Raw genomic sequence first — 15,132 nt, 5'->3', positions numbered from 1 at the left:
GTAATGAATTAAGACCCCACGGTTTGATGATTGATAGGTGTGTGGGTTGTCTTTCATTTTGACACGCAGAAAAATGTTATAATAAACATAGATACTGTATGTTAAATGGATATATCCGCCTTCTTTCCATTCCCACAACAATATACATAAATAAATGGCATATTTTGGACATAGTTCGAATGGTGATTAATCATGATTAATTAATTTTAAAGCTGTGATTAATCTGATTAAAAATTGTAATCGTTTGACAGCCCTAGTTTTAACGCAAAAGTTCAAAACCGCAGCTCTTTGTCAAGTCCTACCTATACGTTTAAAAGTAATTGGACAGGTACTGAGCAGTGCTCCTACGGCTGACTTCACTATAGCCACCAAAACCTGTGTTAAAGGGACCACAGGGGCTTCTCAATTTGGCTAGGGGAAGAAGAACCTACTTTAGCTTCTTTAACAGACAGCAATATCCGATATAATATAACCCTCAGTCCGGTGCAATAGTATCAACTTAAATTACTACACTTTTAGGTTTAATTATATATTCTAGGATTTGGGGTAGGTATTTTAACAAGACTTTCAGCCTGTATTTTGCTGATTTGTACTCATCGACTTTTTTCACTAGGTCGTTTTGGTTCTTGTATTTTGACTCTGTAAAAGTATTATTTTTCACAGAGCCCCACGTTGGGCGCCATGTTTAGAGTCGGAGAGGTCCTGATAATTTATTCCGGTAAATTACTCTGACCTACTAATTGACCTGACCGAAATTATTGAGTCTATGTAAGTTTGCTGCTTGGCTCAGATCCACCAACGTCAGCAAGATCTCACCTCTATTAACTTCCCGAAGAACCTAGGTTCAATTAACTGCTGTTTCAATTCAGACAACTCTTTTTTAATCTGTTTAAGGGATCCCGAAGGATTTTGATATCAGTAAATGGAGTGTGCTCCTACCTAAGTGTGTGTGTGGCAGGGTGCAGTCTTACCTTTGAAGCAGGAGAGGAGAGCACAGGTATCTTTTTAAGTTATCCCAGTCCAAAAGGTGGGATCAGTTTATTTGAAGAAAAATAGGTCCAAACTAATACAGGGTTTTTACCTTCTCTCTTTACAACATTATAATCATACTAAAAAAAAATGGTGCTGTGATCATGTTCAAATATTTAGAGGTATTTCCTCATAAAAAGACCGGTGACAATAAAAAGCGCATTCAACTTTTCATTCACCAAATCAATTCAGTTTCATACCTTTTTTCCGACACAGATGGCGGGTACTAACATTCAAAAACACACACCTATCTCCCGCAGGTATTTCGGAGGAAGATCCTCACGGTGGCGGTTCCTAATCACAACCACACTCCTATCCGACACAGATGGCGGGTACTAACATCCACAAACACATACCTATCTCCCGCAGGTATTTCGGAGGAAGATCCTCACGGTGGCGGTTCCTAATCACAACCACATCTCACAACCACGTCTCCCATCAAATCATTCCACTCAGCATTCCAACCAAGAAATTCACTCAGCATTCAAAGAAATTCACTCAGCATTCAAACCAAATTCACTCAGCATTTCAACCAACAAATATCAGAGATATTTACCAAGTTTGAGAGAACCTTACCGAGAGCTATTAACCCAGCTCTGAAGGACAAAGCCTACCGGGAGAGAGTCTACCAGGGGAAACCCCCCTCTCTCTCGCGCTCTCTCAAAAAACCAGTCTCTTTATGCTCAAAAAACCGGATCGAAACCCCAAAAAAACAAACTCCTCCTCTACACCCAATTTGTGGAAAACTGGGCATGGCCTCTAATGTACAAGGCTGGACATGACCCGACATGTTCCATAGCTTATGGCATAAGACACACCTTCCTATGTTAGTGTAAAAAGGACTTGACCCCTTTTTGAGGCCTCTAATGTGTTTCTCCTTAAGCCTGGAGCCCCCCTCCCTGTGAACTGCTGCCAGAGGAGAGGGAGAAAACGGCCTACTCTCTTATCAGAGACACCCATAAATCATAGACCTTACACACTCAACCTAAACAAACCACTTTGTTTTGTTTATACTGTAACTATAGAAAAACCTAAAATATGAAGCATTTTCATTGTGGGTTATACAAGAATATAATTGATTATATTTGATTATAACTAACTTTCGTTTTAAGTATTCACTTCATATATGATTTATAATTAACTTTCGTTTTAAGTATTCACTTCATATGAAGATCTCAACAACACAGAGTAAAACATAAAAGCAATTCTAAAAAGTGGGCATGTAGAGAAATCGACATAAGAGGTCAGATTTCGGCGAGGCCTCTCAAATCTTTAAAAGTAATAAATACTATCTTTAAATTAACTATTTTTTTTAAATGAACCCCAGTTTCGGTAAAGCAGGATCTGTGTTTTGTTGTCGCATTTCCGAGCCCGAGTAAAAATCCTAGCAGCAGAGTTTGGGATGAGCTAGAGGAGGGAGAGGGATGCTTTTGCCACAGAGCAAACAATTCCTTTAGAGGTGATGATGATATAACAATTCCCACATCTTTGGGATAAATGAATGGCCTGTCTTGGCATGCTTTTCTTAGCTGAGATTTTACACCATATTCATGTAATGCTGAATTATGGACTGATACGAACAACCATAACAGTCTGAATATGATTTTACTGAGATCTACTAAACCAACTCAAATGGTGGCTAAAAAAAAAGAAAGGATTGCAGGGACTGGATGATGATACGTTTATTTAATTTTTTTAAATAGTCGGGTACCAAAATGAAATTGAATAATTGTGATGCATTTGCTGCACTATGGACACATATTAATTTGCAAACACATAGGCACACACACTGAATAAACTCCCAATGTCAGTTATGAGGATTGCCGTTCTATAAAAGATTTAAAAGCGGTAACAGTGTGAGGTGCTCTGATGCTCAGTGATCCAGAGCTTCTGTTTGTAACCCTGACTCTGGATCAGTTTGAAGACTGACAGACTGGCAGACTGCAGGGGCCTGTGGGGACATCAGAGTTGGAATTGGATTCTGAGAGAGACTGGAAGCCAAGATCGGTGCGATGTGAGAGAATGGCTTTGTTTTTATTTGTAGCTGCTGATTTTGAACAAAGTGGAGAAGCTCTGAAGCTCAATTGTTAAGACACGTAAACAAGGTATTACAATTTATGAGCCGGACAAAACTGAAGTTATTTTAGAGATATTCCTCAGTGAATACAAACAGTATTCACTGAGTATAGACTCAATCACTGAGTATAGACTCAATTATTTACATGTTGCTGCAAATTACTATCCAGGGTAACACCAAGATCTGCTGTGACTGTTTAGAGACATGATCAGGGCAAAGAGGAGATCTTCTGTCTTGTCAGAGTAAAATATTTGTATATATAGAGACCTTTTCATTTATTTCATAAGCTATCACCTCAAAGTACATAGACAGAATGAAAAGAAAAGAACACATACATTATTAATCTCTCAAGGAACATTTTCAATTTTCATAAAATACAAATACACACCTGCAAATAGAACCAACACGCATGCATTCTATGGAGGGGTTGTCAGGGGTTTCCATGTTCTGTTGCCCTGCAGTTGGGGATTCAGTGCCTTGCTCAAGGACATCTTATTAAGACACCTTATACACACGTATTACGTTTTGTTATGGTTTGTGTTGATTTGCAGTACATAAAGTATATTGTAATAATGTTTCCCTTTTTAAAATGCATACAAACCTTATATATATTATGCACACAAGCAAGGCGATAAATAGAGTCCTTAAGGCAGCTACAGCTATACATATTGTTCTGAGGACATTAAGATGATCATGGTTAACCGGCACCTCTCCAGCTACCAGTCCACACAACATGTTTTTTGTCCGAAATGGGGCTTGAACCAGTGACCTAAGCATGGTCCCTACAGACCAGGGGTGTCAAACTGAAATACACAGTGGGCCAAAATAAAAAAATGGGTACTAGTCGAGGGCTGGACTGGTTCAATGTTTATTGCAGAACGTATTGAAATGAACTTATTGCACATATTAAACCTGGAACTAACAAAGTTTAAATGATTGCCTATAAAAACAACATTAAACATTAAATAATCAGCTGCATTCATTATTTCTTATGGCTCTATCTGCAGCTTTTCCAGAGTCATTTCTTATGAGTACATTTTCCCACAGGCCAACAACAGCTTCAAGAAAACTATTTCCCTCAAAGAAAAAACCAAACATGCCCTGTTGTCGTGAGAGAAAAAGTGCAGAAGGAAACATCCATTAAACTCAGTGTGCTGCTCTGTGATGCTAGTTCAGATACTTGGCATCTCATCTTGGGTGCAAGGTCATCAATGTTTGGGCTCAGGCTCTGAGCTGAGGAGACCCTCAGGATGGAGTGAAGGTGTGCGTGCAATATACCGGCGGGCCAGATCTAATAGTAATTCAAAATGATCCTGCTGGCCGAAATTAAATCCACCAAGGGCCGGATTTGGCCCCCGGGCCTTGAGTTTGACACATGTGCTACAGACTGTGCCCTTCTAGAATAATTCACTTTTAGCTCCAGGCCAGGTAGGCTACTTACAACGTTTATTATTAGGTTGCAGGTTTTGCATGTCCTAATGTAGCCTTTGAGGGTGCATCTTTTTACTTCAGCCTGATGTGTTGCATCTCTTCTCTGAGGGTTTATGTTTGAGCCAGTCTTTTGTTTTTGTAAAAAATACCAAATATTGCCTAATGGGAAGAAAGGCGATCTCAGTTGTTTATCATTTTATTTGAGTTTTGCCTCTTTTGTCTTGATTTGTTCTACTATTGTATAGGTGTACATTGGCACAACATCAACACGTCATCGTGAGCCAAACAAGTACACATGTATTAAAAGATAGCACGTTAGAACTGTCTGTTTCAGGCGTCTAATGGCTTGATGGAAACTAAGAATGAAGCCGAGACATTTATTCTGAATTTAGCATCTAGTTATTAGAGAGGAGGATGCAATGAATAAAGTTTTGGGACATCCAACTTTTCACCTCATACAGGCAGGCAGTTGTGTAGTGAAGCCAATCTACTGAATTTAGAAATGACAGCTTACATGTGTGATTTGTTTCTCACAGCAGGATGTAGGCACAGGTGATGTCATTATGAATTGTCTATTACAGATGTGTGAAATGGCACATTTTGCCTTTTGTGTACCGCTCAATAATGGCACCCTACAGCAAGGCTTCCTCTTTCCTGGCTGCTCTCCTAATCATTTTCAGGTGTTAATGGCAGCCTCTGTGAAAGTAAAAACTGCCAAATGATCAGACAAACCCTGCTGCTTCCACATTCCTTTCTGTATTCAGCAGTGAAGAAACAAGACGTTGCCAGTTCCTCTTTTGGTTGTAGCTTCAAACGCTTTTGTTTATTGGATGGTTTAGGTTTATTGAGGGTTGTCGTGTATGCAAAACCTTTAGACCAGTCACTGCCAGAGGATGTGAAAATAACAGAAGGCACACTTTTCGGTTCCTGTGCAACTTCCCTATTGACTTCTTCTTAAGTTTCACAAGGCATTTTCCATTCACCCTGCCCAGATATTGTCAAGCAGAAAGATCCAGTGCTCTGCTGCCAGGTCTATACAAAGATCATCTCTGCAGTTGGAGTCATCTCCACTGCCACACACACTCTTTTACAACTATATGATACTTTGGATGCCTCTAGCATTTTTAAAAGCTGAAATATATATGGGCACTCTCTTTGGCCTGGAGGGGCAGCATTTCCATGCTTACTGCTATGTGTTTCAACCTGTCTCTGTTCATACCACATCCCTTGAAACGTCCTCATTCTCTGCTGCCTTTAGTTCATCGTTTTCGCCCTGCTCTGAAAGCATTTTGCTCTTCTTTTCCATCTTACACTTATTGACTTGCACGCTTGCAACACAACTATTTAAAAGGAAGGGTATTCAAAAATAAATCAATTGTAGTAATTCTGCTAGAAAAAAATCCAAAAGTTCACTGCTTCCTGCAGTTCTTTGTTATGTCTGATAATATTTGTGGCTTTAAAGGGGCCCTATTGTGCTTTTCTGGGTTGTCACTCTCCCGTAGTGTGTTATTTAGGCTTTTTTTTGTTGTTAATGGTTTGGAAAGGCTAAAATCCCAAAGTTCCTTCCAGAGGGAGTTTCTCTCCTACTCGCGTGTTCTTCTGCAACATGGTGACATCAATATGTAACACTTGCACCTCTATTGGCTAGCGCTTCAACACCTTGTAATGGGGTGATAGGCTAAGGGGTGGGACATCACTTAGTAGTTAACCAATCACAACAGTTCAACCAATCAGAGCAGACTGGGCTCTGGTTTCAGACAGAGGGTGAAAAGAGGTGCTGCAGCACAGGCAGTATGACAAAAATAAAGAGCTTTTTGAACATTAAAGCATGGAGACATGTCCCAGTAGAGACACATAGTACAAATATGAAAATGAGCAGAATATTTCCTCTCTAAGACTAATAGTCTAGAAAAAGTAATTTGATGATATCGTGAAAAGTTATCCAACACAAAGAATAATATTTAACAGACCCACATTGGCCATACATTGTGAACATCCCAGAGAGGAGCTCTGGAGGCAGCAGCAGGCTGACGCTGGCCTCTGAAGACAGTTAGCTGGTCCATTAGTCCTTAAGTTCGTCTTTTGGAAAAATATGAACATTTCCAAGCCAAGGAGTGGTCGCAATGCATGAACCGTGCGCCAATATGACAAACACAATATGTCACATACAGATAGATCACTTGGACCCACTTTGTGCACTTTCCAATGGAATGTAATAAGATACAAGTGCATCCTCTCCAAAAGTGCCGAAAAGAAAAGGTTTTCTTAACTCTATTCTGAGTGACGGCTTTATACAGTTTTGACGGTGGGTAAATAAATGATCTGATCTAGCTTCATCATGTTTGCATAAATAGGTCATATTAGTCAGTTTTTCATCATACCTTCCATGTGATCTTTATTGTTTATTAAAAGTTACTAATTGCCAAGTGAAAATGCAATTAGATAGATTTCAAAGATAGTGAGTGATGTTATCCCTAAACAAATCACAGACTGTGGTAATAACAGGGTGTGATGTTGATGTTTAAACCTGTGACAACACGCACTCATCCCGGATGTCCTCCAACAAGCCTCTACTGTCCTGTCCCAGCTGCTCTGAGCGGGCCTGACCTCAGACACCCATCAGTGGGGAGGAACAAAACCAAAACAGTTTCAGCTGTGTTGGGGGAAGAATAAGACGATGCTTTGATATCAAAATGTTGCACGTCCTGACTGGTCAATTCCTTTCATTTGTTTGATGTTTTTGACTCCGGAATAACCTTTTATTTTTCCTCCTCCTGCATATTCTTTCTCTTCATTATTATTTTTTATGCAATTTGAATTTGTTTAACGTTTACTTTTAGATGCCATTGGAATTAAACGGTTTATAAAACATATTAACCTAAATACACACTTTAATTTGAATCATGTTAATAGCACTCTTTTTAACTCGAGTTTTATTAAAATTGCATTTGGACTCAACTAGACTGATTTGTATTTTTCTATCATTCAAGCTTTCTGCAAACAAACAGTAGCTAGGCTTTCAAAGTCCCCGTCAATTTAGATAAAAGCTAACTTTAAGAAAAAACGTACAATCATATCAGAGTTTCTATTTGCCAAAAGCTAACATTGGTGGGAGTAATGGACATGAGATACTTTTTTGTATTGGCTGAAATAGTCCCCATCTGTAGAAAATCACTTTCCAAATCTTTTTCATTCATAGCAAATGATTTCATTGCCCCCCTGAAAGTATGCTGGTGTCCCCACTCTGAGAATCCCTGCCATTACTTATCTGGGAAGCTATGGTTTTCAGTTTCCTCATGCCAGCATGAAATGTTTCTCTCATTTTTAGTCTGAAGAAAAACGTGTTCATTAATCAAGCTGAAGACCAGCATAGATATTTTCCAGATGTTTCTCAGACTTCATTTTGTTTTGACATCTTTAGTTTCTTTTCCATTGCAGATCTATAATTCCCCAATTCACAATCAAGCTGAAAGTAAGTCAGTCATCACTCCCTGTATTCGCTGTGATGTTGATGAATGTACACAGTGATACATTAATGTCTCACGTTTAATCTCATGTCAAATAAAAGATGTCTGCTGTTAAAGCTGCTTTCTCTTTCTCTTACTTCCACAGTGGAACTGAATGAAACAGGATTCAAGTTTGTGCGAAAGTGCATCAACTACATTGAAACAAAAGGTGAATTCTCCTTTTTGACATTAATCCCAGTGTTCTTTAACTCTGTTAGTGTGCCTACTTGCCCTGAAGGGGGCGCAGTTAAGTCATAGTTGCATAGTCTTGATGCCAAGCCTGCAGGCTAAACTCAGGGGATAAATGTCCTCTCTTACAATACTCAAAGTTTAAAATAATAGTGTATTTCACATTGTACAGATTTTTTATGATCACATCTTTAAAAAAGCCCCTCTCTCCGTGCAAGAAGCAAAAACAAGTTAAATCCCAATAACTTAATTATACCTTGATGTATAATTCTACAGTCCCTATCTGCATGTTCAGTGGAGTGATTCATCTCATAGGAATGAAGTGGAGTATCCAAGTCCTAAACATGGAATCTGCCTCATGATCCACAGATGGCACCATATTCAGTCTCAAACTACATTTTCAGATATGGGCATTCTCAATCAGGCAGGAACATCTGTATCATAATAATGGCTCCTGTAGTAGGCCATGCAGAGACACATGTTGTACATTTCCACACCATGTGTTTCTTTTTACCTCCCCCTCTCCTCTTTCTAGACATTTCACAAGAAGGAGTGTACCGAACAGTTGGCAGCAACATCCAGGTGCAGAAGCTTTTAAATGCCTTCTTTGGTAAGAGAATAAGCCTGTAAAGTTGAGACACCTTTTACATCTGTCCATTCACTGTGTGCCTCCCCTTGGAGTGCCTCCGTTAAAACCGTTAAACAGATCAGGTTCTGCCACTTTGTAAAGCTTGTCTTTATTAATGACAAGGAATTATCAGCCAGTCGATGAAAGGTGCCAATTGTAGAAGAACAATCACTCATGTCTTTGTTCATTTCAGCTCAATATTGCCTTATAGAGATTTGTAATCATTGCTTTCATTTTCCCAAACTTCATTTTTGATTCGCAACCTCTCCTCTTTCATGACATGTATTCAGCCCCAACAGGCAGCTGCTCTCTATTTTCAGTAAACAGCAGCTGTTTGAAATGAGCAGCTAGCTCTCTGGTGAACATAGTGGATAAAAGAAGTGGACGGAAGGGGTCTGAAAATTGATGTCAAAGTGGTTCAAACCGTCAGTCATTCTAGTGGCCAGCAGGGGGCGACTCCACAAGTTGCATAAAGAAGCCAGATTGTGTAGAAGTGTATGAGAAAATGACTCAATTACCTCAGTAAATATTTCTAAATGCGTTTTTGTGTAAATTGCTAGTTTCAAGTATTCTTCTGCACCTTAATGGCATTTAGCCATTGTTAATGTTATCATTTACCCCTGATTTTCCTATTTTGACATGGCTTTTCTTTTATTTCTTTAAACTGCAATTACTGTATGTGTACTGAATTCATGGCCTCACGTGGCTTATTGTTAAACTGGTTTTCAGTGTTTTCTACAACATTTTATAGTTTAACTTGCAATGTTTTTCTGCTTGTTTGTTTTGATTTGCTCCTTCACAGACCCCACACACCCAGGAGACGTGGATTTCCACAGCAGCGAAATGGATGTTAAAACAATCACAAGTGCACTGAAGTTTTATCTGAGGTACGTTTGTGTGTGAAAAGAGACACAAAGTCAATGTGTGAAAAATGCTGTATACTTCCAGGTGTATTGTTGTGCTCTACCGACGTAGTTTTCTTTCTATAAGATATATTAAATCAGACTATAGTTATGGTTATTAATACATTTTAATTACATTTTTTAATGCCGATCTTAATCCAGATAAAGACCAATCTTTTGTTCTTAATATAGCAAATGCGTGCTGGACTCTGTCCTTTCTGTGGTAGTAGTGCAAAAGGTGAATCTTGATGTTTTTCTTGGTGTTTGAAGTAGTGACTTATATTTCATTGTGGCCTTGCACTGTTTTACGAATGGTGTATTCTTTCTGCAGGAGCTTGTCTGAACCTCTGATGACCTACAGTCTGCACAGAGACCTCATATGTGCTGCAAGTAAGACACAAGTTGGCCCAAGATTAGGCAGCTTGGTTTGCTTGTTCATCTTTTATTGGCCTCCATTTTCAACTCTCCTCTGGGATCTAGACCAACCAATAAAACTTGATAGCATGCAACAGGAACAGGGGAAATAGTTCCCTATTAAATGCATGCTCATTCAAAAATAAAAGAAGATCAAGTTATATATGCATTGATCACACTGTTTTGGGATAGCCTAATTATTTAGTTTAGTAATGTTTAAGTGAAGTTTTTCTGAGCTTTATTGACTCTTGGGTGATTTCATCTGTAAATTATTTGATAGATGCAGATTTCGATTTGATATCATGGTTGCAATAATGATTATTGTTTATAGTTTAATCAATTACTTGTCCGATCTATAAAATGCCTGAAAACAGTCAAAACAATATTACCCAAACAGAAGAAATCTTCATCAATGATCTTGTTTTAACACCCTATAACAATTTATTTTTTGTTTAAAATCATAGATGAGTAAAGAAACCAGAAAATACTGACATTTAAAAGCTGTAGTCAAAGAATGTTTACTTATTTTGACAGCTATTGACAGCTTTTGACTTTTGACTAATATATAATTGTTTAAGTACTATTTCAATATTCTAACAAAATCTATATCAGACTGGAAGTCACTAAAAGAAATCGGAGTCCTCTGCTCCTCTAAATCCGTCTCACAAAGTCGCTGTAAAACAGAACACGATGACTTTATTAGCCTCAGCCTCATTCCGTCAGGATGTTCAGAAACAAAGCTTGTGTTTCCTAAGAAAGTTGAATAGGGCCTCCTCATTTGATGGCTTATTACCCGGGCCTGAGGTTGATTTGGAGACTTAATGTGTTTCCTCTCTGTCATGCCTTTGCAATTCATCGCTGTGCCCTTATCCATATAATTTTTAATCAGATGTTTTTATATATAACTGAATCATTTCTGTTCAAATATTTTTGATAATCCAGACATTTTATTAAAAGAACCATTATATAAATGACATTTTTTACTACATACATTTTGTACATGTTTATGATTTAGGGGTAATGCAGGTACACTTTAAAATGTTATGATTTGTATATATATGCTGGTCTTTTATTAAGTAATTGTGTGTTGTCTTTGTAACACAGAGTCCGATAATCTTGATACTCGCCTGAGTGAGATTCATTCTCTTTCCTACAAACTGCCAGAGAAGAATCGGGAGATGGTGGAGATGCTTATCAAACACTTGATCAAGTAAGTGCTAGTTTAAAAAAAAGTGTACTACCCCAATAGGACCTTTTGCTGTCTTTCTGAAAGGATCTAGGTAGGATGATGTGACACTGCCTTACTCCAGAGTTTGGTTACCTTTTATTCAACAACAGAATGTTTGTCCGCAGTGTGTGCAGTCACAGTGATGAGAATCGGATGACCCCTTCAAACATGGCGGTTATCTTCGGCCCCACGCTGATGAGAGCACAGGAGGAGACTGTGGCGGCCATGTTGGATATCAAGTTCCAAAATATCGTCGTTGAAATCCTGATTGAAAACTGCAAAAAGGTACTTCGAAGAGAATGCGACTTTTACAAAAGAGTAAAACCCTTGTGTGCGATTCCCTTTGTACTACTTAAAGGGAATTGTTGACTATTTTAGGAAATGAGCTTATTTGCCTACCTGCTGACAGTTAAATAAGAAGATTGATAGCATTCATGTCTGTAAATAATGGCAGAAGCTAACTCACTTAGCACAAGGACTGAAAACAGATGTAAACAGCTATTTTAGCTCTGTCAAAATGTTTTAATCCACATCCAGCTCCTCTAATAATACTTCCTAATCTAATTTGGTGCAGCAGAAGCATGTGTTAGCCCGGTCACTAGGTAACTCATTTGGTATCTGTATGTGTGTATGAGTATGTGTTTTCTGCTCCTTCTAATGTATAAACATGTATTACTTTGGTTATTTCAGTAGCCACTAAACACGTCTCACAGCAACAATTTTATTTTTGTGATTACAGATCTTCAGCTATTTCCCGGAGGACAGCACTGCCGCCCCGGTCCCTCCCCCACGCATCACCCCGAGGAAGCGGCAACCCATCACCATCTCGAAGCGGCCACCTCGTGTTTTTCAAGCTCTTAGTCACGACCACTTTCACACAGAGAGTAATTATTAGCCTCCCCTGCCTTCACTGTCATCATCATCCTCATCGTTATCCCACCCTGTCTGTGATAAGTGTACAGTAATTAGATTTACTGTTGTTCTTCTTAACATTTTCTGAACATTTTAAATGTACTGTAGTGTTTGTCTGTGTCCATCAAATGCCATTTAAAAAAAAAAAGTCACATATTTCTAAACATGAAGTACTTTGTCAAATCAAAATCCAATTTATTCTGTCTTAATTTCTCATTTACTGTTTATGGATTTGGTGCTTTTATTTCAAGTACAAATAAACGTATCAACTCTACTTTTTTAAAATTCCTTTGTGTGTCTGTTCCATTTCACCTGGAAACAAAAAGGTCATATGGTGGTTCAAGATCACAAAGCAAGTTTTTGGCCATAACATAATAATAAAAAATACCAACAATTATACACGGATGTATTTAAGACTATTTGATAAAGTGATGACCTTGACAGACGTGGATGTAAACTGCCTCTTGAATGTGAAGCGTTGGCATAATACTGTGAGGCGGTCATTTTGATCCTACATTAGTATTTTTCTTTCAAGGCTTCTGACTAAATCGTATCATTTTCTGTCTGTGGGTGTGTCTCTTTCCTCTCTTACCCTGTCGCTGAAACATTTGGCACCATTTGTCCTTTTTGCATTGGTTACACATTTGGAATTGGCATATCTTTGTTTTCTACTTAAGTTAACCAAAAAATTCAACTAGATCCAAATATGTGCATGTGTTACCAGTTTAATGCTGGATGAATCTGACCTTCAGTGTATTCTACCTGTTTCTGTTCTCACACATTGAACATAATTTGAATTCATTCATAAAGGAAAACATTAACATTTGGCTGAAAGTTATTGAACTGTTTTAACAAGAACATCCCATTATCTATCTCAATGTTTAGCTGTCCACCTTGCATTTATGAGTGTGTTTCCTTTACAACAGATGGCCAGAATGACAGCCCTATTGCAGCTGTGGAGGTCTCCACCAACCCTGTCCCCCTGCAGAGGTCGAGACCCCTGGGCTGTGCTCCGCAGCTCCCCAGAGACCCCCCACCTAGACTGGCGCTGATGCCCAGGCCAGGCAGCCGTCAGGACAAACACTCAGAGCCCAACGCTGGCAGGATAGACGACACGATACAAAGGTCCGATTCTTCTGCGGCGCCAAATGGGGAGTCTGGGGTCTATGTGAGCAGAGTACCCTCGTCCCAGGGCAGAAAACTACCTCCCAAAGGCACGCCAGCCAACAGAGAAGGTAGGATTTAGGAATAAAGCCTCCTGTGTTTTGGTTTGCCAAGACATGAACATGAAATGTTGTCAGCAAACTGAGAACATGTGTCTGCTTGTTTGTCATGTGGATTCATCCAGTCCTTTAAAGTCATTCTGATCTTTTTCATTTCATTTGAGCAAGTAGTTCCATTGTGATGCTATATATCTTCTGCCAGGGAGTCCTGATTGAGTCATGTCTATAATGCATTATGAACTGATACTTCTAATGCACTGTGTAGCTGTAGTTATGTTAAATCATTTTATAGAAACAAATCAGGTCAAGTGCACAACCACCTCATAGTTGCTGCCCCCTCACTGACTGTTTTAGCATTCATGATGGCGTTTTGTCATCCCCATAATGCATTATGGCGTTTTTATATAATCATTTATAACTAATTATAGCGGCTATGAGTAACTGGGTGGCCATTGTTTTCTTTAAATTAAGTAAAAATGAATGCTCACATGTGTTTTTCCCAACCACAGAATGAATGTATCACATTATAATGCAATATAACATCATTATAAAGCATTATAACTCAAAGGATGGGAGCTATGACACACTATGATCCTTGCAACAACAACAAGTAAATGTTTCACATTTTAAGATACTTGACCTTAAAAGTCATTATAAAATGCTGTTTAAGGGTGATTGTTATAAAGAATTATTAAGATTTATAGATATTTTAATTTATTTAGTGCTACAAGCCGACTATAACACATTTGAGTGGGTTTATAATACTTTATATACATTGCATCATATCAAGTTTGACCAATATGTCATGGTACAATCTGGGAAAAATACCATCACAAAGAAATACCTAAATACAACAAGAGATGGAAAACATAGGGATAAGATGTGCAAATATTGGCACGTTTGTAATTGTTGGCTGTAGAAATAGTGGTCTCAGTTGTGTGGCTGTCCCACCTGTTCACCCTTGCTTTCAGTGGTAAGTGATCTGCCGTTGGTTTTCTTCCTTTTCATTTATTTTCAAATGAATAAAGTCTGGGGGGGAAGGGTGTGTGGGAGACAAACTCCCTCTGGAGGGAACACAGACATGTTAGCCTTTGCAGACCATTTACATGCACAACAACATATATCACACACTATAGGAAAGACAAAACTCCAGAAGCATAATAGGGACCCTGTAATCTGAACAAATATTGTTTTTTTCCAGCAGATTTCGATGGTCTCATCAGGACAAGGTCCGCAGGGGGTCCCATTTGCAGACCCCCTGTTAGGCCTCCTGAGCCCCCCTCCAGATTCCCTGCTTCACTAAAGATCCCGAGTGCAGCCACCAGCGAGGCCCCATCCTAGTAAGTGCTCCTTACATCCTAAAGTCTGTCTCCACCTGAGCTGTCTACTCAAGGTCCCTATTTGAGCCCGAACCTGTCCTCAAGGATCCCATCCGAGAATGTTACGTTCTTATTCACTTCTATCATTCCAGACTTTCTGACAAGACCCTTTATCTATTTTATTCCATTTAGAATGGACTAGTTGAGAATCATCACCTGATACGGCAGTTCTTCAAATCTCTACAGAGCAGCCTTCACTCCCTTCACCCACAAA

At 38.9% G+C, this 15,132-nt stretch overlaps 1 protein-coding gene across 2 annotated transcripts in view; it reads left to right on the top strand.

The window, feature by feature from the left end:
• The window catches only part of LOC117552931 (oligophrenin-1-like), a 50,293-nt gene that overhangs the window by 23,246 nt on the left and 11,915 nt on the right, over positions 1–15,132 (top strand). Inside the window, exons 12-21 of one of the 2 annotated variants that reach the window (XM_034226639.1) lie at positions 7,976–8,009; positions 8,150–8,212; positions 8,768–8,842; positions 9,663–9,747; positions 10,094–10,152; positions 11,281–11,386; positions 11,530–11,689; positions 12,144–12,288; positions 13,243–13,551; positions 14,744–14,879. In XM_034226639.1, coding sequence (XP_034082530.1) covers positions 7,976–8,009; positions 8,150–8,212; positions 8,768–8,842; positions 9,663–9,747; positions 10,094–10,152; positions 11,281–11,386; positions 11,530–11,689; positions 12,144–12,288; positions 13,243–13,551; positions 14,744–14,879 — 1,172 coding nt within the window. Of the gene's footprint in view, positions 1–7,975; positions 8,010–8,149; positions 8,213–8,767; positions 8,843–9,662; positions 9,748–10,093; positions 10,153–11,280; positions 11,387–11,529; positions 11,690–12,143; positions 12,289–13,242; positions 13,552–14,740; positions 14,880–15,132 lie in introns of both variants that reach the window. The other variant, XM_034226638.1, reaches the window with a different exon arrangement.

This window comes from Gymnodraco acuticeps, unplaced genomic scaffold (assembly GCF_902827175.1).
Source record: "Gymnodraco acuticeps unplaced genomic scaffold, fGymAcu1.1, whole genome shotgun sequence".
Taxonomy (NCBI): domain Eukaryota; kingdom Metazoa; phylum Chordata; class Actinopteri; order Perciformes; family Bathydraconidae; genus Gymnodraco; species Gymnodraco acuticeps.
The sequence above is the reverse complement of the archived record's forward strand: the minus strand, read 5'-3'. Positions and strand labels throughout refer to the sequence as shown.